The following is a 24,038-nucleotide window of genomic DNA, read 5'->3' as shown; positions in this document are numbered from 1 at the left end:
CAAATGCAAAAACTCAATAAAATCAAAGTTATCTGGACTACAAGATCAGAGAACGTTTTTGGTGGCTAGTTAAACCTTAGAAAAAAACGAGATAAAAGATGTCTCCAGCCAATACTTAACCAAATGTATTTATAGTAAAAACATGTAAATCTCTAAAACTTAAAACGACAAGGCTAAGAGTCGGTTTGGCAATCTCCCCAAGCGTGTAAGACGGAGCGTCTTCCTGACATATGCGAACGAGTCGGTGTGCATCCAGTGGCTCGATCAAGATGGCTCGAGTGACGCGTGGTGAGGCTGGCTCGAGCGAGGTCGAACGGACGGCTCGAAGGTGACTTGAAGGGTGGCTCGAACGGGTGGCTCGAACGGTGACTCGAATGGGTGGCCCGAACGGTGACTCGAACGACGGCTCGAACGGTGGCTCGAACGATGCATTTCCGACGTCTCCTAGATACCTGAAATACTCCAAAATGCACAATGTGTGCAAGGATGATGCAAGAACTATCTAGACATGCAAAGTGTATAGAAAAGACTAGAAAATGATGCAAAACAATGAGTTATTCTAGCTAAATGAATGATAAATATATGCTAAGGAGAGACAAAATATAGACATATCAACTCCCCAAACTTAGTCTTTGCTTGCCCTCAAGCAAACGATCAAGAACAAAGTATGGAAGAGAGGTGTGAAGATGGGGTCCCAGAACCTAAAACATGCTGAATAAAATAGTTAGAATCAAGGTCCTTGTTTTTAGTTCTATGATGCATGGTGAAAGAATTTTATTTCTTAACTTAATTGAAACGATTCTGATCTTTAATCTACACATACAATCCTATCAATTACTCCCTTTAACATTCATTAACAGAGAACCGTGAATCAAGCTAAACAATGTCATTGAACTCATTTGGCTAGGGTAAAAGGTCAGAGACAAAGATGGTCTCCTTTTCAAGTGGTTTTATCAATACAGAACAAGGTTCTCTCACGAAAAGGAGTTGAGCTTAGGAGAAGGCTAAAGGTTAAAACCAACTAATACATACAAGAGCAGCGCCCTGTCTACCCAAAGGTCCCCAGGGAAACTCAGTTCTAACATTCTAACCCAGAAGTTGGTCCTATCTCTACCCTTCATCAGAAACATCATCTCAAACTCTTTACACTTAGTCTTAGGAGGAGTTCACTTCTTTTCATTCTAGCGGATTGGGAAATCTTTATTATCACTATGGTTCTTTTTCTTTTCTTCTAAGGACTCTAAACATCTTAAGCATTTTTACTTTCTTTTCTTTGTCTAATCTTTTTATTTTATGCCCAGAACCAATAACTCTTTTTACTTTGCTCAACCCAAATCCTTTACTAGACTTGTAAACTTTGAAAACACATCCCCCTCCTTAAGAATTTCTACCCTTTACTTTTCTGCACAAATCCATACCCAATACCCAAAATTGAGTTCTCACCTAGTCCTACTAGTCCAGATAACGCGAACTAGAACTACACAGGATCCTACTCTTGTCGGTTAGAACCTAACACTTTCTAACAAGCTCAACTCGGAAAAGGCCTGACACTCAAGAATACAATTGGCTTGAAAGAATGGTTAGTTAAGGGTGCGGGAAACTGTTCCAAAGATGGGAATCAGCTACTTGGATTGACAAGGGTGGTAAAAATGTGAAAGATAATCCAAGTATGTATATGGTATCCATGAGTTCAACTTCAATGCATAACAAGATAATTGCAAGTCAAGATTAGGTTCAGATAGATAGGGAATGATGTCAATTCAAAAAATGTTTCAATCAAGACTAGAATGCAATTTCGAGAAATCAAAACCTGGTTTAGTCTTGCATTTCAAGTTCAATCAACAAGCATCAAAGAACTAATAATAAGGGCTTTGATCCTATCCTATTGAATCCAGCATGATTACAAGGTTACAATCATCATCAACCCCTATGCTAAATGCAACAACCCTATATGAATAACACTAGACTCAATCCTGATATGCAAGTGTAAACTACATGAACACTCTGTTTTTGTGGAAATTTTCGAAATTTTGTTTTTCAAATTTTTTATGGTTTTTCTATGCAAATATATGGATGCAGACTCAAACATGATATTATGCAAAATTTTGAAATAAGAATCACAAAACACAACATCATATATATCATCTCAAACCCTCCCCCAAACTTAAATTACACAGTCTCCTGTGTAAGAAAAATTTGCAGAAGGATTTGAGAATCACAACAAAACCAATGCATGAATGAAATGGTATATACAAAGGGAAGGTGGGAGTACCTCAGTAGTAGAAGAAGGAGTCGGAGCTCGCCTAAGGAGTTGGTGCGTGATGCTGACTCTGTCCTTCACCTTGTTTGGGATCCACGGGAGTGGCCTCAGCTGGTGGGTCAACTTGCTGCTCCACCGCTTGTGTGTTCTGATAAGTGTTTGGCTGCTCGCCGCACTGCATGTCGTCAACTCTGGACTCACCATGGTCCGATACTAGCACAACCACCTCGGTAGGCGGATAATCGCCTTGATGTTCGACCTGCTGCTCAACCTTTTGCATGTCCTGATAATCACCCTGAGCTTCATCTCGCTGCTCAACCTCTTGCTCAGCTTGAGCTGCAGAACGACGCGCTGATGGACGACTTGAGGAGGCTCTGGAACCACGCGAACTTTGTCTCCTTCTCTCCCTAGATTCATGTGACGAGTGGCGTGAAGGGACGAGTGAAGGCTGACGCTGCCGGGATACATATGAAGATTGGCGAGCTGGAGAATGGACTGGAGAAGGTGTTCGTTGGTGAGTTCGCTCGAGGCTCGATGAAGCAAGACCCTGCGTGGTTCTGGTTTCCTCGGGGACAGACCTAGGGATGGCGGTGGTGGATGTCGAGCAGCTGAACTTCCGCATGAAGTTCGTGAACTATTGGTGAAGCTGTTGAGCGCCTTGTCTCTTGCCTTCCCCATTGCTGAAGCTTATTGAGGTGTTCATGAGCTATCCTAACCCCTTTGGCCATTCTTGGTTCTGAGTACTCCTCAAAGTGGAACTGCTCATGGCAGTACTCAACTACGTCTTCCTCCATCGGATCGGCTTCTGCTTCCGCGACGTCCACATGTTGCTCCTCAGCTTCAGAATTGTATAGGGTATCCGCGGGAGGGATGAACTCGATATGCTCACCCCTCAAGATTGTAGTCAACTCGACGGAAGGGAGGAGTAATCTCGAGGGACCAACCGCAGGATGCACAAACTTGTATAGCAATCGTCCATTCCTCAAACCCCAGTCCAAAGTGTGTAGCTGCCGCACGTTGTTTATGTCTATCCAGTGTGGTGGGGATGGCTCGGATTGTAGGGGAACACCAGCAGCCTCAAGAAACCAAGTCACCACGCCTCCCATGCACATTACTCCTGGAGTGTGGTTGCTGTTGAGTCTCGAAACCCAAGTCTTGTATGACATTATGTAGTTGAGAAGGTAGAGCGAGACGGAAGTGGTGGCCATGCCACCTTCCAGCGCTGTGCAATCCATGGCAGTGAACGAGAGTCCTTTAAGAGCGAGATCAATCATCTCAAGCTCGCCACTCGTAATGTATCCCTTAATCTCCTTGGCGTAAAATGCATTGGCAACCACCTTCTGGAAGTAACGCAACATTGGGCTTCTCAGGTTCATCGCCTTTGTTTTCGATAAAGTAAATGTTGGCGCGCTTCCGATCATTGCCCAGAGTGCGGATACCTCGTTCCTATCAAACTGCAGCATAGTTCCCGTTCTGCTGGGAAATCCAAATATCTCTTTGATGGTCGGGAATGTAAGATTGTAGAACTGGCCGTGAACGCGGAAGGTAATGTAGTCCAGACCTCCATCAGACATCGTGTCTGGCTCATCAGCATATAAGTGCATCTCTAGAGTGGAAAGGAACTGAATTGTCTCCTCTATGTATCCATTCTTGGGGGTGTTCATAATTCTCTCCAGATGGCACCACCTAAATAGATACTGAACATCCTCCGCAATCCCTAGTTTCTCCATCGTCTCAACATGTGGATATCTTGTTCCACTGAACTCCAACTGTTGGAACAGCTCGTAGTACTCCTTGGGAGTCAATTTCGTCTCAGATGCTTTCCGTCGTACAGATTTCCTTGGCGCTTTTTCTGGACGCAATGCATGTTCCTATTGTTCGTAATCACTGTCCTCTTGTCTTGAGGTAGAAGTTGGTACCGGTCTCTTCCCGCGACTCTTGCTCTTGGTAAGCGGTTTTGCCGGTCTGCTTGACACTGCTGCTTGCCTAGAACCATCAACAGCTTCTCTGACCATGTTCTTCATTTCTAAAAATCGCTTCGCCATGGATTCGGGTGATGAGTGTTCTCCACCTACACAACCATACGCCTCTCTCATCTCATGAATGAGCTCAGTACTCTTCCTGCTTCTCTGAGACATAATGAACTCAAAGCTAAACGTTAATATGTTAGTGAGCAAATAACAAGTGCAAAGAGAAAGTAAACCGATCACGTAGCAAGTCGATTCAAGTCGTCGGCGTGACTTAGTGTTTCACTTGGAAGGTTGATACAGATCGAGTAGTAGCTTCGCCGTGTGGATCGAGTGAAAAGTTGGGAGAGTGGGTGACGAAGTCGGCTCGATCAGTGGATCTCGAGTCGAGGTTGTGAATGTCGAATCGAGTGAGACGTGTTGATGCCGGTTGAGACTTCGGAGATGAGTTGCTTGGTCGAGTAGGAAAAAGTCGGCTTGATGGATACTTCGTGTGTGGCTCGCGAGGTGACGGTGACTCGATCGGTGCCTCGAAAGCGGCTCGAGCAAGACGGTCCGGAACTGAGGATCAAGTGATATAAGCGTGAACAGTGCACTAGAGGTCGAGTCGCGACGTGTTGGCTCGAGTGACGGTGATGAAGCTGGATCGAGTGGTGAAAATGACGAGTTGATGACAGCTCCTAAGTGAAGGTTGACTTGTTGGCTCGAGCGAGAATATCCGGCGAGAGTGACGAGTGTGGCTCGAGCGAGAGTGTTCGGCAAGAGTGACAAGAGTGGCACGAGCGAGAGTGTCTGGCAGTCGAGTGGGCACTGGTCGGCGAGCAAGTGGAGTGTGGAGATGATGAAGTGAAGTGAATGTTATGAGGAGATAAAATTGTGTTTGGTTGATAGGAGTAAAGAGTGAGGAGAGTGTTGATTAAATAATGGGGATGGTGAAAATGTCGTTCAAGTGGGAGAAGAAAATGAGATTGATGTTGGGGTGATGTGAGAAGATGAGACATAAAGATGATATGTCTAGTGGTGGGAAACAAGTGGTGAGAGAGGTTGAAATGATAGGCACGTGGGAGAGAGGAGAAAAGTGATAAATGGGATGTAATAGAGATTCTTCTCTGTATTTTCTTCCGTTCCCCATGAGACCGACACACTCTTTTGACTCTGCTTCTCCCTTATATTTTTTTAATCCTCAATCTCTTCTGTAAAACTCATTATACTCGACTTTACGCTAAACTCACTCGTTTAACTGCATTTTTTTTTTCTGTTGCTTAAACTCCCTTATGTAGATTCCTGAACACAAGAAAACAAGAAACAAAAATTAAAAACACAAGGATCCTAAAAAAAATATATTTACAGTGATACCTTTGGGACTTCCTCCCAAGTGAGTTTGTTTAAAGTCTCTAGCTTGACTTTTCACCTTTTAAGGTTTTGGGGGTTTATAGAGGAGCACAGAAGACCCCTCTGTTCGGACTTGATCAGCTAAATATTTCTTGACTCTCTGACCATTTACAGTGAATTCACTACAATCCTTGTCCAGAAGAGTAATTGCTCTGAATGGCAGAACTTCCTTGACTTCAAAAGGTCCAGACCACCTTGACTTAAGCTTTCCAGGAAATAACTTAAGTCTGGAGTTGAAAAGCAAAACCTGATCTCCAGCCTTGAGCTCCTTGACAACAATTTTCTTATCATGAAAATTTTTGGTTCTTTCTTTGTAAATCTTTGAGCTCTCATAGGCATCAAGTCTAATTTCTTCCAACTCATGTAGATCAAGAGTCCTCTTAGCCTGAGCTATATCAATATCCAAGTTCAGCAGCTTGATAGCCCAAAGCGCCTTGTACTCAACCTCCACAGGGAGGTGACATGCCTTACCATAGACCAACTGAAATGGTGTTCTGCCTATTGGTGTCTTGAAAGCTGTTCTGTACGCCCAGAGAGTCTCGTCCAGCTTGACAGACCAATCTTTCTTCGAAACCCCAACAATCCTTGACAAGATACCCTTGATCTGCTTATTCGAGGGTGATACGCAATAGACACCTTGTGCTTGACCCCATACTTTCTCAGCATACTCTCAAACACCTTGTTGAAAAAGTGAGTTCCACCATCACTGATCACTGCTCTGGGTATCCCATACCTTGGAATATTATACTTTTGAACAGCTTCAGAACAACCTTGTGATCATTGGTAGGACTGGCAATGGCTTCAACCCATTTAGAAACATAATCAACCGCCACCAGAATATAGACATTACCATTTGATGGAGGGTTGAAAGGACCCATGAAGTCTATGCCATAAACATCAAATATCTCTACTTCCAGGATCGGATTCTGGGGCATCACGTTCCTCCTTGTGATGTTGCCCATCCTCTGACAAGCATCACACTTAGTGATGAAACTGTGAGCGTACTTGAACAAGGTTGGCCACCAGAGACCCGCTTGAAGAACCTTCTGAGCTGTCTTAAATGTGGCACAATGACCTCCATAGGTGGAACCATGACAGTGTTCAAGCACTCCCTGCACTTCCTCTTCTGCTATGCATCTTCTGAACAGACCATCAGAACCTCTTTTGTACAGATACGGCTCATCTCAACAGTCTTGGCTTGGTATCCTTCTTCGAGTAAATGTGTCTCAGAGCAGCATGATCGGTATACATAATGACCTTCGAACCCACAAGATAACTCCTAAATTTTTCGAATGCAAATACAACTGCTAGGAGTTCCTTCTCCGTGTTTGCATACCTTCCTTGAGTCTCGTCCAAGGTGCGACTTGTGAAGTAGATGACATGAAGCTTCTTGTCAATACGCTGTCCCAGAACTGCTCCAACTGCGAAGTCAGAAGCATCACACATAATCTCAAACGGATGATCCCAATTCGGAGCTTGCACTATGGATGCTGAAACCAAGGCCTCCTTGATCTTGCTGAAAGCTTCTAGACATGCTGCATCGAATTCGAACTCAACCTCCTTGCACAGCAAACGTGTTAATGGTCTTGCAATTTTTGAGAAGTTCTTGATGAATCTCCTGTAAAACCCAACATGTCCCAGAAAACTTATGATGTCCTTCACTGTCTTAGGCGGCTGAAGCTGAACCATGACCTCAATCTTAGCTTTGTCAACCTTAATTCTTTTCTCAGAAATCTTGTGTCTCAGAACGATCCCTTCTTCAACCATGAAATGGCACTTCTCCCAGTTCAGCACCGTGTTCGTCTCATCACATCGCGTCAATACCCTGCACAGATTCAACAAACAGGAGGAGAAAGTGGAACCGTATACACAGAAGTCATCCATAAACACTTCCAGTGACTCCTCAATCAAATCCGAGAAAATTGATGCCATGCACCTTTGAAAGGTGGCAGGAGCATTGCATAAACCAAATGGCATGCGCCTGTAGGCAAAAGTGCCATAAGGACAAGTAAAGATTGTCTTTTCCTGATCATTTGGGTCAATAGGGATTTGGAAGAATCCACTATACCCATCAAAGAAACAGTAGTAGGGATGACTAGCTAGTCTCTCCAACATTTGATCAATGAAAGGTAGAGGAAAATGATCTTTCCTTGAAACAGCATTCAACTTCCTATAATCAATGCACATCCTATGTCCTGTGATGGTCCTAGTTGGGATTAACTCATTTTTTTCGTTTTTGATTACAGTTATTCCTCTCTTCTTAGGTACACAATGCACTGGAGATACCCAAGTACTATCAGAGATAGGATAGATAACTCCAACATCAAGCAGTTTTAGGATTTCTTTCTTTACTACTTCCTTCAGATTATGATTCAATCTCCTTTGGGGTTCAATGCTAGTATAAGATTCATTTTCAAGGTTGATTCTATGCAGGCTAGGCGAAATACCTTTGATATCATCTAATGAATACCCTATTGCCTTTCTATACTTCTTAAGCTCAGTTACTAGCAATCCCAATTCATCATCACTCAATCTAGCATTCACTATGACAGGATAAGTAGAATTGGTTCCCAGAAAAACGTACCTGAGTCCGGAAGGGAGAGTTTTAAGTTCTACCTTTGGAGCCTTCAGTTCCGACCAATCATCTGTGTGGGAGTCTGGAGAGGCGACAGTCGAGCGGTGGGAGTGCGGCATGATCAGTAGCTCGATCGAGTGGGATGTCAGTGACTTGATTTGGGTGTTGACATCGGTCGAGTGGGAGATCTCACGTTCTGAATTCTCTGCCTCAACTTCACATACCTCCTATATGTCAGATAGTTGCTCGAACTCCTCTTGTCCATCCGTTTCTCTGTGGGAGTCTAATNAGATAGGATAGATAACTCCAACATCAAGCAGTTTTAGGATTTCTTTCTTTACTACTTCCTTCAGATTATGATTCAATCTCCTTTGGGGTTCAATGCTAGTATAAGATTCATTTTCAAGGTTGATTCTATGCAGGCTAGGCGAAATACCTTTGATATCATCTAATGAATACCCTATTGCCTTTCTATACTTCTTAAGCTCAGTTACTAGCAATCCCAATTCATCATCACTCAATCTAGCATTCACTATGACAGGATAAGTAGAATTGGTTCCCAGAAAAACGTACCTGAGTCCGGAAGGGAGAGTTTTAAGTTCTACCTTTGGAGCCTTCAGTTCCGACCAATCATCTGTGTGGGAGTCTGGAGAGGCGACAGTCGAGCGGTGGGAGTGCGGCATGATCAGTAGCTCGATCGAGTGGGATGTCAGTGACTTGATTTGGGTGTTGACATCGGTCGAGTGGGAGATCTCACGTTCTGAATTCTCTGCCTCAACTTCACATACCTCCTATATGTCAGATAGTTGCTCGAACTCCTCTTGTCCATCCGTTTCTCTGTGGGAGTCTAATAGATTCTTGTAACAAGTGGTCTCCTCATGCAGGAACCCTTCTTCTCCATCCTTCGTCAAAGCAGTCTTGAGATGATCCTCCTCAGCTAATTCCTCCAACAACTCATCAGCCAACTGATCCATCTCTTCAATGTAGAAGACTTGTCCTCCTATTGTTGGAATTTTTCAAAGTATCCTTGATGTCAAACTTCATGGTGAAGTCGTCGCCCAGATTAAGATCAATCTTGCCATTTCTGACATCAATGATGGCTCCAGCAATCGCCAAAAATGGTCTTCCTAATATCAGAGGATCTTTTGGTTCTTCATCCATCTCCAGAACCACAAAGTCAGTTGGCACTTCCACATCTCTGATCCTGACAGGTAAGTCTTCTAGAATACCCTGTGGGAGTCTCACTGTTCTATCTGCAAGGATGATGGATATGTCGCAACCCTTAAACCTTGTAAAATCCAACCTCTTGGCCACAGAGAATGGCATCAGATTAACTGAAGCGCCAAGATCACATAGACACCTATCAAAAGACATAGGTCCAATGGAACAAGTTAGAGTGAATGATCCAGGATCTTTGAGCTTCTTGGGTACAACCTTCTTCTGGATGATTGCACTGCACTCAAGACTTAGTACCACCATACCTTGAACTTCTTTTGATCTCTCCATCACTACGTCCTTGAGGAATTTCTGGTAATAAGGAACAAGTGCGAATGCATCCAGCAATGGCATCCTCAACTCAATCTCCTTGACTTGTTTTTCGAACAAGGCTTTGTACTTCTCGGTAAGCTGCTTCTTAAACCTCACTAGAAATGGTAGAAGAGGCTTTTATGGTGGAGGGATGAACCTCGCAGGTTTGTCATCAGAAACAACAGGTTCCTTAACAGCTTCAGGTTCGGACTGCTTCACTAGCTCGATCAGATCCTTGATTGCGTCGACTGGATTCTTCATCTGAGCTTCATCTTGAAAAAAATCCTCCCCATCTAATTCCTCATTATCCTCAGTGACGTTTGGAACTCCTTGCCTTGGAGGCAAATTTTTCCCACTTCTCAGCGTAATTGCATTGGCAAACTCCTTGGGGTTCTGAACAGCCTTCCCTAGGAATTGGCCATGCTTAGGTCCAGAAGTAGAAGCAGATTGGCCTTCCATATATCTCATCTTTGAGTTCAGAGCTTTGAATTTGACGTTCAGGTCATTGTAATAACATTCCATCATCTGACTAAGTTCAGCAAACTTCTTGGCAGTATCCATAGAACCGCTAGCTTGACCCTGAAGAAGTCGTTGCATCATTTGCTTCATTTCTTGATCCGGGGCTGGAGTAGGCTGAACTGGTTAAGGGCGGAATCCTGGCGGTGGTCTTGAGGGAGCGTGGTAACCTTGCTGGAATTGTTTTTTAGGCACAAATCCTTGATTGTAAGGCACAAAAGGTTTTTGTTGGCGTTGTTGTTGCGGTTGTGGAGGGTACACCTGATCTTGTGGATTGCAACTTTGGTGCTCCGGTAAGACAAATTGGGGTTCGTCTTGTAGGGGTTGTAACCCTTGTTGTATCCACCTTGATTCTGAACGTAGCTGATTTCTTCAGAATGCTCACCCTCCCCATCCTGAACGTGAAAGGGGTCGTCTTCAGAGACGAAGTGGACATTGTGCTGCTGACTTAGCAAGAGGCGGTCAAGCTTGTCATTGACATTCTTAAGGTCCCTCTTGTACTTCTCCTCAGACCCAACGTCGCCTCTAACTGTGCGGTCATAGTCTTCATTGTAGTTTCCGTCAGGCTAGACGACATTCTCAACCAATTGCCAACCTTCATCAACGTCTTTGTTCAGGAAGTTACCGTTAGAAGCAGTGTCAAGCAGCATGCGGATTTTTGGAAGGACACCACAGTATAGAGTGCTCAGCAATGACTCGTTGTTGAATCCGTGATGTGGAGACGAGCTCTGGTAAATCTTGAAACGCTCCCAGGCTTCACAGAATGATTCTGCGCTCTTCTGAGTAAAGCTAGAAATGTCATTCCTGAGACATGCTGTTCTGGAGTTGGAGAAAAACTTGGCCAAGAATGCTTTCTTGCAATCATCCCAAGTGGTGATTGATCCCTTGGAAAGATTTTTCTCCAATTGATGAGCTTTTTCTCCCAGGGAGAATGGGAAGAGGCGCAACTTGTAACCATCCTCACTCACGCCGTTGATCTTGGTGAGACTGCACAGACGGTCGAACTTGTCCAAATGATCTAGTGGATCCTCCATAGGCAACCCGTGAAACTTGTTTCCCTGAATCATGGAGATCAGACTGCCTTTGATTTTGAAGTTGTTGTTCTGCACGGCGGGAGGGACGATTCCGGCACGCTGAGTGTGAGTGTTCGGTGCATCCCCAGTACCAATGTTTCGCGGTCGCGGATTTGGTCCATTAGGTTGTTCCATAGTGACTAGTTCGGGATGATTAGTGAGATGACGAACTTGTAATATTAAACTATCAAAATTTAAACTTTTATAATAATTATATAAAAATTATTGCATAAACCATTCAACCAAGATATAACCATTATATATGTATAAAAGCAATGTGTAACCATATGCATAGTATATTTAATTATGTTTAAAATATTATTTACTATTATTATTTTTAAAATTTGTTGTTTTATGTTTAAATAAAATGTTTATATGGATGGATATATGTTAATAACATTTTTTTTTTTGAATTAACAACAACATTTTGTGGGCTAGCAACATTAAAATTGAATTAAGCTAGGCCCAAATCCAATTACACTCTTTTAACCCATCTTCTTCCAAGCCCATCTTCTTCCTATACTCTTTATGACAAAACCTACTTCTTCTTACTCTCTTCGACAAAACCCTAAGCCACCTAACTCATCTTCTTCTTCTTCCAATATCTCTTCTGAATCTTCAATCTCTCTTATCAATCTTCAATCTCTCTTATCAAACTCTAATATGCCTAATCGAGGAAGAGAAAACTTGTTCGTAATGTTTCTCAGATTCCCGGAGGGTCAAGACTACGGCCTACCAATCTACCCAGTTAGTACGACTTCACGCCGGCAGTCCAAGCTCCTCCTCCGCAGCAGACACCTGAAGAAGAAGTCCCCATTTTGCCCAGATCCGGGACTATCCTCCGCCTCAACAACTATTTCAGGGCTCCTTTACTCGCCAACCTCAACCTCAAGTACGTCGGTCTCTGTTAGAAGAAGTTAACTACAATCCAGCAACTCATGCAACTCTTCAAGATGACCCTCCGCCTTCTCCAACCCAACGTTCTCAGACTCTTAGTCATTAGACTCGTAGTCATCCATCGCATCCATCATCTCAAGGCAACAACTTCAAAGAAGAAACTGCTGCGGTGTTGCCGGAACTCCAGGAGGACGTGGTTCGGGCACTAAATGCCCTGCTTCTGGTGCCAAACAGGGATAAGTTCACCACGGTCCTCTCTCCCACACCAATACCGAACACCCAATGGTATGATTTTTCTCTCTTCTCATGTATTGTAATGGTGTTTTGTGAATGTTAGAAGAGAAATATGTTGGTCAATGTTTTGCAGTGGTGTTTTTTGTGTTGGTGAGTCAATGTTTTATGAATGTGCATATGCGTATTGTTTCTTTTGACTCATTAACTGATGGTTCATGTATTGATCTCAGTTCTTGTGGTTCATGTGTATAGAGGTTTACTCGTGCGTATGCGTATTGTTACTTTTGCAATGGTGTTTTTTGCAATTGTGTTTTTTTGTCTTGGTGAGTAAATGTTTTGTGAATGGAGCTTTTAAGTAACCTACTTACGAAGGCTTATTGGTTCATGTGTATGAAGGTTTACTCGTGACAAAGGATCGAAACTTGTTCGGAAGATTACTAAAATTCTTCTAAACAAATTCGAAGATCCCTTCTACAGTTGGACATGTGTGATGCGGGACAAACAAGAGAGATACTTCCTTGAGTTCGCGGTAAGGATTTATGTCACATAGATTTACATGTCTTCTTTTCACTCACAATAAGCCTTATGTCACATAGCTTTACATGTCTTCTTTTCACTCACAATAGCTCCTTTTTTTTCATGAAAACCCACACCTGGGATCATTATCTCATATGCAACTCTATCACCTGCCCAAAATGATTTTGTAAAACGCCTTTCAATGGTTCATTTCCTCTCAAAGAAACAGTCGATACAATTTTGAGCTATTTTAATCTTCCCGAGAGCAAAATCCCGGATTTTATGACTCTGCATCTTGATGAACCGGATATACAAGGCCATAAATACGGCCCTGATGTCAAATTACTAACCTGATGTCAAATATACAAGGCCATAAATACGGCCATAACCTGATGTCAGTTTATGGCAATATTTATGGCCTTGTATATTTGGTTCTAGAGAGTCTAACCTGATGTCAAGAAAAGACCATCGTTGTCACGGTACTTGAAACAATGTCAATCATGTGTGAAGAAATGTCAAATTTTAGACCTTTGTCAATTGTATAATCTGAATAGTAAATAAAATGTGCTCACGATGTCAGGTCAATGGAGAGATATACAACCACAAGGTTTTGCGTGAAAAGCTCAAGTCTCATCAATTCCACACTGGTAGCTATTGTGAAGTGATTACACACCTTGTAAGTATGTGTAATTGAGAAAAGTGATATGTATATATTTTACCTTGTTTAACCATAGTTTATTCACATCTTTTACATGTTTTATTAGCTTGTTTTGTTACTTTCATATAGTTTAAGGGATGTTTGTGCATTAGAGTAGGATTTGCATTGCATTTGCATTATTTCTTGTTTAAATAAGTGAATTGGACTCAAGAAGCATGGAATTAGCATTTGGGATGAGAGGAGTGCAACCATTGAAGCAGATAGGAGTTGAATCAAGGAGAAGACCAACAAAGCGTGAAGCACTCGACCACCACTACTCGTGCACTAGACCGTGTGCTACTGAAGCACTCGACCGTGTCCTACTCAGGGACTCAACCGGTGGGGAGCAGAAGGATGGACCACTCGACCGCTTGTGGTCGAGTGCATTGAGCCGACTTTCTATTTTGTCAGCTAGCCAAATCAGGGCTTCCTCTCCTCACTATATATATCCCTTGTACCTCATGGCCGCCAGGAGACCCTCTTTAGGCAAAAAAGTATCTGTAGCCACCAAAAACCTTAGTTCTTACCCCTTAAGGGTTTTTAGCTTTTTAATATCAATTGCCACCTTTATTTACTGTTTTTCTCAGATTTTAATATCTTGTAAGTCTCATAACTTTCTGGATATTAAGAATCTGAGTTTGCTTCTTTATATTAAGTTGTTGTTCATCATCTCATCTATCTTATCATGCTAGTTTCTTCATTTTCTGGGTTTATGTTCATCATCATCATGTTTTGTCCATCTGAGTAGTGAGTTAGGATTCTGGAGATGGATTAGGCTGGTTTAAGGTTGTGGTTGTTTAGATTGGTAAAGCTTGATTGTTTACATATCTCTTATGGGTTAGATGTGTTCTAAGCTGTTCTTATATCTGAGAGGGTAAGAACAGATCTTAAGCTTCCTTGCATCATACCAATGTTTAGGTTGTTAAATAAAGCTAATACTGGAGATTATCATGCTTTTCCCAAGAAATTGGTTGTATAAGGTGATTTTTGACAAGTAATGGTCTGGTCCTTAATGCCTGTTTAGTATGGTTTCACTAATGAGAGTTGGGTTAGGATGTTACTTAAACTTGATCACTTCTGTCATGAGATTGGATTAGTGAGTCCTTAAGATCAGTGTCTAGAGATAGCTAATATTTGATTGAGGTTTGTTAACCAGTTTAGATAGCCACAGCTTGAACACCAGCCCATGAATCCATCTCTAGAAGCATTCTTTGTCATTTGATTGTTTATTATCGCATCTTATCTTGTTTCATTGCATTATGTTCTGTTTAAAGTTGTCAAGATTGCATCTTTTACTTGTATTGCTCAACTCCACCAGACACACGGTCGAGTGCTTGATCGAGCACCTTCGGGTTCTTCATTTTACTTTCTGTTTCATTTTTGTTTCATTTAGTTTACTTCCTGCATCTTTACTGTTTTGTTTCATTGCTCTTATCTAGTTATTGCTCTTGTTTAATTTACATTCAGCATTGTTTACATTCTGCATTTTACATTATTGTCTTAGGATTGTTAGAAATCAACCATTTTCATATTTGGCTTAACTTGAGTCCCTGTTACATCTTGATTGCATGCAATACACACTTTATAGATTGACATCCTTTATGCTACAACTACATAAGGGTATTGAAACACCCTGCACACATTCTGATCATCCATACTTATGTCTGTTTGTTTGATTACATCATCCATTCATTGCATAAGTAAACCCTGAGAAAACAAGTGTTTCAAAAAGACTGAATTGTTGCTTATGGATTACTATCTGTTGTACCTTTTTGCTTATTGCCAGTTAGTGAAAAAGTAACTAAGCATATTTATTGTTGCATTTTGGTCTGTCTTACAGTACGAAGAACATAAAGAATAAGTCTTTTTCATACATTCAAAGTGAACTAGTGGCTGTTTATTAGATTGTTTCAAGGCAAAGTGAGCAGCTAAGAAAGGCTTGGATGGGTTACATGTACATGTAAAGTTTATTTCTGTTGTTCTTTGTAATGTTAGTTTTATTTTGTTTAAGACTTGGTGGCACTTATGTAAGACTTATTTTGGTTAATGTAATGTTAAAGTTATGTATGTTGATTCTTTTATGAAAAATAAATTTAATTAATAAATTTTGGAAAAAAAAAACCATATGACATTATATAAAATAGCATTCCATTAAAGCTATAATATAGCTATGCTAGAAACTCCTAACATAGCGTGTAAAATGACTTATAACATTATTTTAAAAAATTTTAAAAATCTGATAACAAAGCATTTGGTTATTGCTATGGTAGAAGACTCTACCATAGCATACTTATATGACACTATCTTATGTGTGATACCTACGATAACATTGACCTAACATAGCGTTTGTGAAAAAGCTATGAATGACGTATTATAGCATTTCTCTACTGCTATCAATGTAGATATTTGTTGTAGTGTCAGATCTATCTTTATTGGATATGGTCCAAGGTTTAAGAGGGGAAAGAAAGTGCCGTCGTTCGAGAATGTTCAGGTCTACAATGTTATTGCAGAGATTCTCGGACTCCGACCAGCTCCAGACAATTTTTCTTCTTTGTTCCTTGGAGCATTCTCCTTCCTTTTGGAGCAAGAAGGGAATTAGAATGAAGAACAATATCCCTTGGCCCATGCATGAGACTCATACATAATAATAATCTAATAAATGAATAATAATCTGTGTGCTATCTTGTGCTGTTTTTCTTTGTGTTTTTTATCTTATGTTACTTATTATTAATAGAAATTTTAATTAAGTAAAATATAAAAAATAAAAATAAATAGTAGAAAAACAAAACAATACTATGAATTTTTTTATTAATTCAAATTTTTAACAGAAAAAAAAAATAAAAATTATTGTACTTCAAATTTCTGAATGTGTTAATGAAGTTTAGAATGGAAGTAAATTTTATAGTAGAGTTAAAAAAAATTATGTAACTGTTTTCATAAAATTTTAAACGGGAAAATATAATTCAAAGTGAAACATTAGTTTTTTAAAATAGTTTATAACAAGATTTTCATAAAAGTTGAGACAGTCCTACCTTATATTTTTGGATGAGATCATTCAAAGTCAAGACGATCAGATCGACCATCCAGAACTAGTGAACTTTCAAAATTATGGTTATACTTAAAATAATAAATAACATGTTTTAAAGTTTAACACGAAGAAACTATCACACTGTCTAAAATCTAATCAAGATTGGTTACCAAAAAAACAAGTTAAAAATGGTACGTACATAGAGCTTTGGTGGAATGGTAGCTCACCAATTGGATGATAACTCAATTTTCATATAACTGAGTGGTATATATTAATTAGTCACGCTTAGGCAATTCAGAAGATAAGTTCTAAACAAACTGTAAACTGTACACGTAATTAAGCAACTAAATTAACACAAAACGTAACGAATTTGAGAATACTTTTGGTTTTGGATATATATAAAAACAAAGTAAAGCTTCGCCTAACCGAACTCATATATATATACAAGTGATGTTGTTTGACTAAAAAGTAGAAAAAGTCTTCAAAAACTATTGGATTGATGTTATGTTTCTTACTATAAAATATAACATTTTTTAAAAAAAATCATAATCTAGACTAACTATAAGTTTTCGTTAACTTGAAAGATCCGTTCGACCGAAAAAAGTTGTTACATATTTGTTGGGACAATGTGAACCCATTAGTCAAATAGGACCAAGAGACGTAAGCTAGTTACATGGTTTTTGCTTTCCAAAAATATATTTTGTAAATCTTAAATCCGAAATTAACTAACTTGAGAAAGACGTCTCTCTACTTTTTGTTTTTTTTTTTCTTGTTTAAATATACATATATACGCATCTCTCTTCTTTGATTAACTTCAGTCAGAATACTTAATTTACTAAAATCCTCTCAAAATGTTACACTCCCTCTTCAATTTCTTCTTAATCTCTCTTTTCTTCTACAACAGTTGCATTGCGCATCACTACACATTCACGGTAAGTTTAAAAATCAGTTAATCGATTATAAGGCAAGAGTAAACAAACTCGAACTGATGAAAACTATTGAAAGTTAATTAATGGCAGGTTAAGGAAGTTCCATATACGAAACTGTGTAGCACGAAGAAGATTTTAACCGTTAATGGTCAGTTTCCTGGACCGGTTTTAAAGGCTTACAAAGGAGACACCATTTATGTTACCGTTCGTAACCGAGCTAGCGAAAATATCACTATGCATTGGTAATTTAAAACCCCTTTTTCTTTAAGTACAAGTATATAACTATGCATGGTTGAATGTGTTTGTATTTTAAAAATACAGGCATGGTGTAGAGCAGCCGAGAAACCCATGGTCAGCTGGTCCTGAATACATCACCCAATGCCCGATTCGACCTGGTTCAGATTTTACATACAAAGTCATATTTTCCATTGAAGACACGACTGTTTGGTGGCACGCGCATAGCTCTTGGACACGTGCCACTGTACACGGTCTTATCTTCATATATCCTTTGCTCGCCGAACCTCTCCCTTTCCTAGAGGCGGACCATGAAGTCCCCTTAATTTTGGGTAATTGATGGACAAAATATACATATTTTCAGATGTCTTTTCTATATTTCTATAAACAAAGTTGCTTTTTTTCTTACAAGTAAAGTAATGTCATAAAACTGGACAGGGGAGTGGTGGAAGAAGGATGTGAGAGAAGTGGTGGAGGAGTTCATAAGGACCGGAGGTGCTCCTAATGTGTCTGATGCTTTGACCATCAATGGACATCCTGGTTTCTTGTATCCTTGCTCTAAATCAGGTTTTTTTTTTTAAATTACGTATATGGAGATGAACTGTGAATTAAAGGCATTGATTGTGATGTGATATATATATATATATATATATTTATATTTATATTTATTATTGTATTTCATTATACAAGTTGTGTTACTCGTTATGAAATTTGTTAACATACTAAATAAATTTATGTTAATTTTACATGAACAGATACATTCCATCTCGCGGTAGAGGAGGGCAAAACCTATCGCATCCGGATGGTAAACGCGGCGATGAACCTAATTCTCTTCTTCGCAATCGCAAACCACACCCTTACAGTAGTCGGGGCTGACGGACACTACACGAAACCTTTAAACGCTAATTATATCACCATATCCCCTGGCGAAACGCTAGACGTGTTATTACAAGCGGACCAAAACCCCGAAAACACTTATTACATGGCGGCTAGAGCTTACCAAACTGGCAATATCACATTCAACAACTCCACCACTATTGGAGTCTTACGTTACATTTCTTCATCAAAAACCAAAACGTCATTGTTTTCTGGATCTTACCCAAACCTTCCTTTTTACAATGACACATCAGCAGCTTTCGGCTTCTTTACCAAGATCAAAAGCCTATTCTCCGGACAAGTTCCCGTCCAAATCTCCCGTAGGATAATCACGACGATTTCAATAAATCTTCTCAGGTGTCCCCAAAACTCCTGCGCGGGTCCAAATGGTTCAAGATTAGCAGCGAGTATGAACAACATATCATTTGTCACACCAAGTCACGTGGATATACTAAAAGCTTATTACCTTCACATTAAAGGCGTCTACGGAACGCGTTTTCCGGACTTTCCACCGCTGATTTTCAATTTCACCGCGGAAAATCAACCGCTGTTTTTGCAAACTCCGAGGCTCGCGACCGAGGTAAAGGTAGTTGAGTTTGGGGAAGTGGTTGAGCTTGTTATTCAAGGGACTAGTTTGGTTGGTGGTGGACTTGATCATCCTATGCATCTCCATGGTTTCAGCTTCTTTGTTGTTGGAGTAGGGCTTGGGAACTATAACATAAGTGACGAAGATCCGTCCTCAAGGTATAATCTCGACGACCCACCATACAAAAATACAATGACCGTGCCTAGGAATGGTTGGATCGCTATCAGATTCGCAGCTGTCAATCCCGGTACGTACCTTACATTAATTCATAATCTTTACATAGAACCTGGATAAAGAGACAAGATAGTACTTGATAACGTAGTGGCTTCCTAAGTGTCATATTCTAAGCTTTGACTAGAGTTTGAATCTGTGTGGTTGTTGCTTAGATTGTGGTGTTGTTACCAGCCTGTCAGACACGCTAGAAGATGTTTTTAGAAGAGCCAAAAGACATAACTAAACAACATTTTTAACTAAAATGTTACAACCACCGGGAAAGGAATAGATACGAGAAAACAATACGAAAATCGAATAGACGCAAAGTTATTATTGAATAGAAAATAGAATAAAAATTAAATTAAATCGATCGATAATGTATCCAACGTCCAAAATATATATTAATCGAAATAAATAAAATCGAATAATCTCTAGGTTTGAAGATGGTAATTATAATTTTGGAATTGTGTTTTGTAGGGGTTTGGTTCATGCACTGTCACTTCGATAGACATCAAACGTGGGGTATGAATGTTGTGTTCATTGTTAAGAATGGAATATGGCCAAATCAACAGATGCTGCCTCCACCAGATGATTTGCCGCCTTGTCATTAATATTTCACCTGTCGTTTCTCTCAAATTGGTGGTTCAACTGTGTTACCAGTTTGAGTATATGTAAATCATTATCATATTGTATTTGTATCGATGTACTTAACTAGATTTAAAAACAAAATCCACAATTGAATTTTCTCAATAATATTCATCGTTACTACTATGGGAAATAATGGGTTGATTTTGTTTTCCATTGAACTTTGAAAGAAACCAAAGGTCAAGCAACCATGACTCAGGGACAAAGTCAAGCACAAAACATGACTCAACCAACACAAACACCACAATCAGCTAGGCCACAACACAAACGAACTCCGAGAAGGATTCCACGCATTCAACCGGTACGTCCAAAAAAACTAAGAGTTAAATGTTGGCTAGAATTTACTTCTGTAGGAATAGAGGAAGATGGAAAAGAAAGGATTAGATGTCACCATTGTGGTATTAAGTTAGTAGTAGATACTAAGACATTAGGAACATCAACATTGACTCACCATCTAGGTCTTTGTCCTAATAAACCTCTATCTGTGGATAGGCCTAAGTATGATCACAAAATTGATAGAGAGATGATGTCCGAGATCATCATAAATCATAATTGCCTTTTAGATATGTTGAATATGAGAAGGTTAGGGCTAGGGATAAATTTCTCAATCCGGACTGTCAACATATATCTAGAAAAACTGCTGGAGCTGATGTGTATAAGAGATATGAGATAGAAAAAGCAAAATTGATAGAGTTTTTCTCGAAATACCAAGGCAGAGTGTCTTTAACAGCGGATTTGTGGTCTGCTCGTTATACAGTCATGGGTTATATTTGTGTTAGTGCACATTACATTGATGATAGCTGGAGGTTAATCAATAAGATTTGGCTTTTTGTGATTTCAAACCTCCACACAATGGTGAAGAAATTGCTAAGAAAATTTATGATTGCTTAAAGATGTGGGGTTTAGAAAAGAAGGTTTTTTCTATCACTCTAGATAATGCTAAAGCCAATGATAGTATGCTGAAGATTATTAAGCATCGTCTTGGTAATGGGCTGTTGTGTGATGGAAAGTTTTTGCATGTGAGATGTTCAACGAATATTCTGAATTTGATAGTGAAAGCAGGGTTGGATGTAGCCAGTAGTCTTTTGGAGAATATTAGAAATAGTGTCAAATTTGTAAAAAATTATGAGTCGAGGAAAGAATCATTTGCAACATGCGTTGAGAGCTTAGGAATCAAAAGTGGAGCTGGGTTATTTTTGGATGTTGCAACTCGTTGGAACTCAACATATGAGATTTTGGCTAGAGCTTTAAAATTCAGAAAAGCATTTGGTATTTTGATTTTGTATGAGAGATATTACAATTCATTATCATTAGAGGAAGAATGGGATCGAGGTGAGAAGATATGTGACATGTTAAAACCATTTCATACCATCACCACATACTTTTCAGGAGTGAAGTATCCAACAGCCAATGTTTATTTCATTTAAGTGTAGAAAATTGAGTTGTTGCTGAAGAAATATTCTATTTGTGATGATGTTTATGTGAAAGCAATGGCTCAAATGATGCGAAAGAAGTTTGCAAAGTATTGGAATCAATACAGTATTATTCTTGCTATGGGAGCAGCTTTGGATCCGAGATTGAAGTTGCAAATACTTGAGTCAGCTTATGAAAAGGTCGATTCAAGCACTTCCAAGGAAAAAGTTGAAATTGTTAGGAAGAATCTTGTTCAGCTTTATGAAGAATACAATACTAAATCTGCAAGTCTTTCAAAGTCTTCAACAACACCTACTCCAGATGAGCTTCTCTTTGAATCACCACTTGAGGATGATTTGAATGATGTAAGTATATTTCTATGTTTAAGATTATAAGTTCATTATCATATTCACACATCATTGTAACTAATTTGTTTGTATTTCATATCATAAGATCTGTTTGATCTTGAAAGTGGCCTCAAGTCTAGTTCAAGAAACCCCAAATCAAATTTGGAGATCTATTTGGATGAACCTAAACTAGAGATGAAGACTTTTACCGACATGGAAGTGTTAAGTTTTTGGAAAAATAATCAGCATTGATATGGTGATTCAGCTTCCATGGCATCTGATGTTCTCAGCATTCCAATCACCACTATAGCATCAGAGTCATCTTTGGTAGAGTGTTGAATCCTTACAGAAACCGACTTCTTCCCAAAAATGTTCAAGTATTAGTTTGCACTAGAAACTGGTTGCGTGGATTTGCTGAGTTTGAAAGTAAAATTTCAATGTTTTAAATTGTTCAAGTCATCTTTGCGAGAATGTTTTAAATTGTTTGACTAACTTGTATGATAATTTAGGAGATATTGAAGATTATTTTGATGATGAAGATAATAATGATACAAAAATAGCAGGAGTTGGAGAGTCTAACACATAACAAGATTGGTATTTTGCCGCAAGCTTGTTTAGATTTCAATAACTTGTGAACTTTGTTGTGGTAGATTTCAATAGATTATTATGTTTCATGACTCTTATGAAGTTATGATTTTGCATTATAGGAATGTTGCATCGGAACAGAGCAGAACTGAACTGAAGAATCTTAGAAGCATTTGAAGACAGTCAGAAACTCAGAAGAATCTGAAGCATATCGATGTTATATTTTGCATTAGGATTTCTTTTGATTTGAAGTAGATTTGAGTTTTGAATTTCTAGAACTGTTTTACATAGCATGAGTTTTAGATATTGATAAGTTTTTGTATTTTTAGAACTGTTGGATTTGAGTTTTGAAATAAAATGAAAAAAAAAAGTTACAGAACCAAGGTTAAGGAAGGTTCAATCCTTTAATATCAATTTTACAGGACTTTTTTTATATTCAAGATTTTAAAAGGATTAATGTATACAGAGTCAGGGCTGGACAGACCTTAAAAACCTTTTTTAACCTCCCTAATTACGACAATGTATACTGACCTTTACATCCACCTAGAAGATATAGTTGCTTGTATATGATCATATGTGCACATCTCATTTTTTGCTTTTGTTTTTTAGTTTATGCTGCCAAGTGTGCTGTTTTCTATTTTTCTTTTGTTTTTAACTCTTTACTTTTCTAGTTTTCTTTTAATCTGACTATTACGATAGTCTCGCCTAAAGCATGTCCAACTTTTATACAAAAAATATGTAGTGTACGTGAGAAAACTATGCTCAAGTCTTTTAAAAACAATCCACAATAATCCAATACTATGGCTTCCTTGAAATTAGATTATCTAGATATTTTCTTATCTTTTGTTATATTTGATTATTGTCATGATGTCATCATTTACCTTGTTCACTTACTGAATCACCCACATATATTAGTAACACTCATAGCCAATTGGTGAGTTGGAAGCTGTTAGAGTCCCACGCCACGTCGGAAGAAAACTAAATCATTGGGCAATATATATAATGTGAAGCGAACCTCTTTTTTTTAGCTAGTTTTTGGGAGTAAGTTAGACCCATTACTAAAAGAAGTACACGATAAAACCCTAATTTAACAAAATGGTTCAGAGATGAATATATTGCCATGAACTCCCTTATATAATCGTGGTAGACGACATGCATGCTTCCTATAATACATTTTCCATAATGTCTTGTAATCCCATAAATTAATACGTGGAGAAAACAACAATCTGGATTCATAAGTGAGTCTTCCCTTACCTGAGAGGTAACCTAATGCAACACATCTTTGATATCAACAGTTCTATCTAGAATCTGATTTGTTTTCTTTTGTCTTCAGCTTTCTTTACTAGTGCTGAAATAACCTAACCTTTATATATACACGTCATGTCTTCTTTCAGGTCAACATATTTAATTATGACTTCAATTATGAGAATATGAATTTACTTTAGGACACTATTTTTATATAAAAGATGCTATTTTATCTAATGAAACTATACTATTACAACATCAAAAAAAAAAAAAAAAAAAAAAA

General features: G+C 39.2%; 1 protein-coding gene across 2 annotated transcripts; it reads left to right on the top strand.

Annotated features, from left to right (window-relative positions):
* On the top strand, nucleotides 17,491-20,291 carry LOC104725293 (laccase-15). Of its 2 annotated transcripts, none has more exons than XM_010443924.2 (6): nucleotides 17,491-17,614; nucleotides 17,702-17,853; nucleotides 17,933-18,177; nucleotides 18,284-18,412; nucleotides 18,601-19,554; nucleotides 19,998-20,291. In XM_010443924.2, the coding sequence occupies exons 1-6, from the start codon at nucleotides 17,534-17,536 to the stop codon at nucleotides 20,129-20,131; spliced, it is 1,695 nt and encodes a 564-aa protein (XP_010442226.1). In that variant the 5' UTR covers nucleotides 17,491-17,533; the 3' UTR covers nucleotides 20,132-20,291. The 2 variants fall into 2 exon arrangements, with proteins under 2 accessions (XP_010442226.1, XP_019087787.1); XM_019232242.1 differs by lacking the exon at nucleotides 19,998-20,291 and adding an exon at nucleotides 19,694-19,970.

Source organism: Camelina sativa, chromosome 11 (genome assembly GCF_000633955.1).
Source record: "Camelina sativa cultivar DH55 chromosome 11, Cs, whole genome shotgun sequence".
Lineage (NCBI taxonomy): Eukaryota > Viridiplantae > Streptophyta > Magnoliopsida > Brassicales > Brassicaceae > Camelina > Camelina sativa.
The sequence above is the reverse complement of the archived record's forward strand: the minus strand, read 5'-3'. Positions and strand labels throughout refer to the sequence as shown.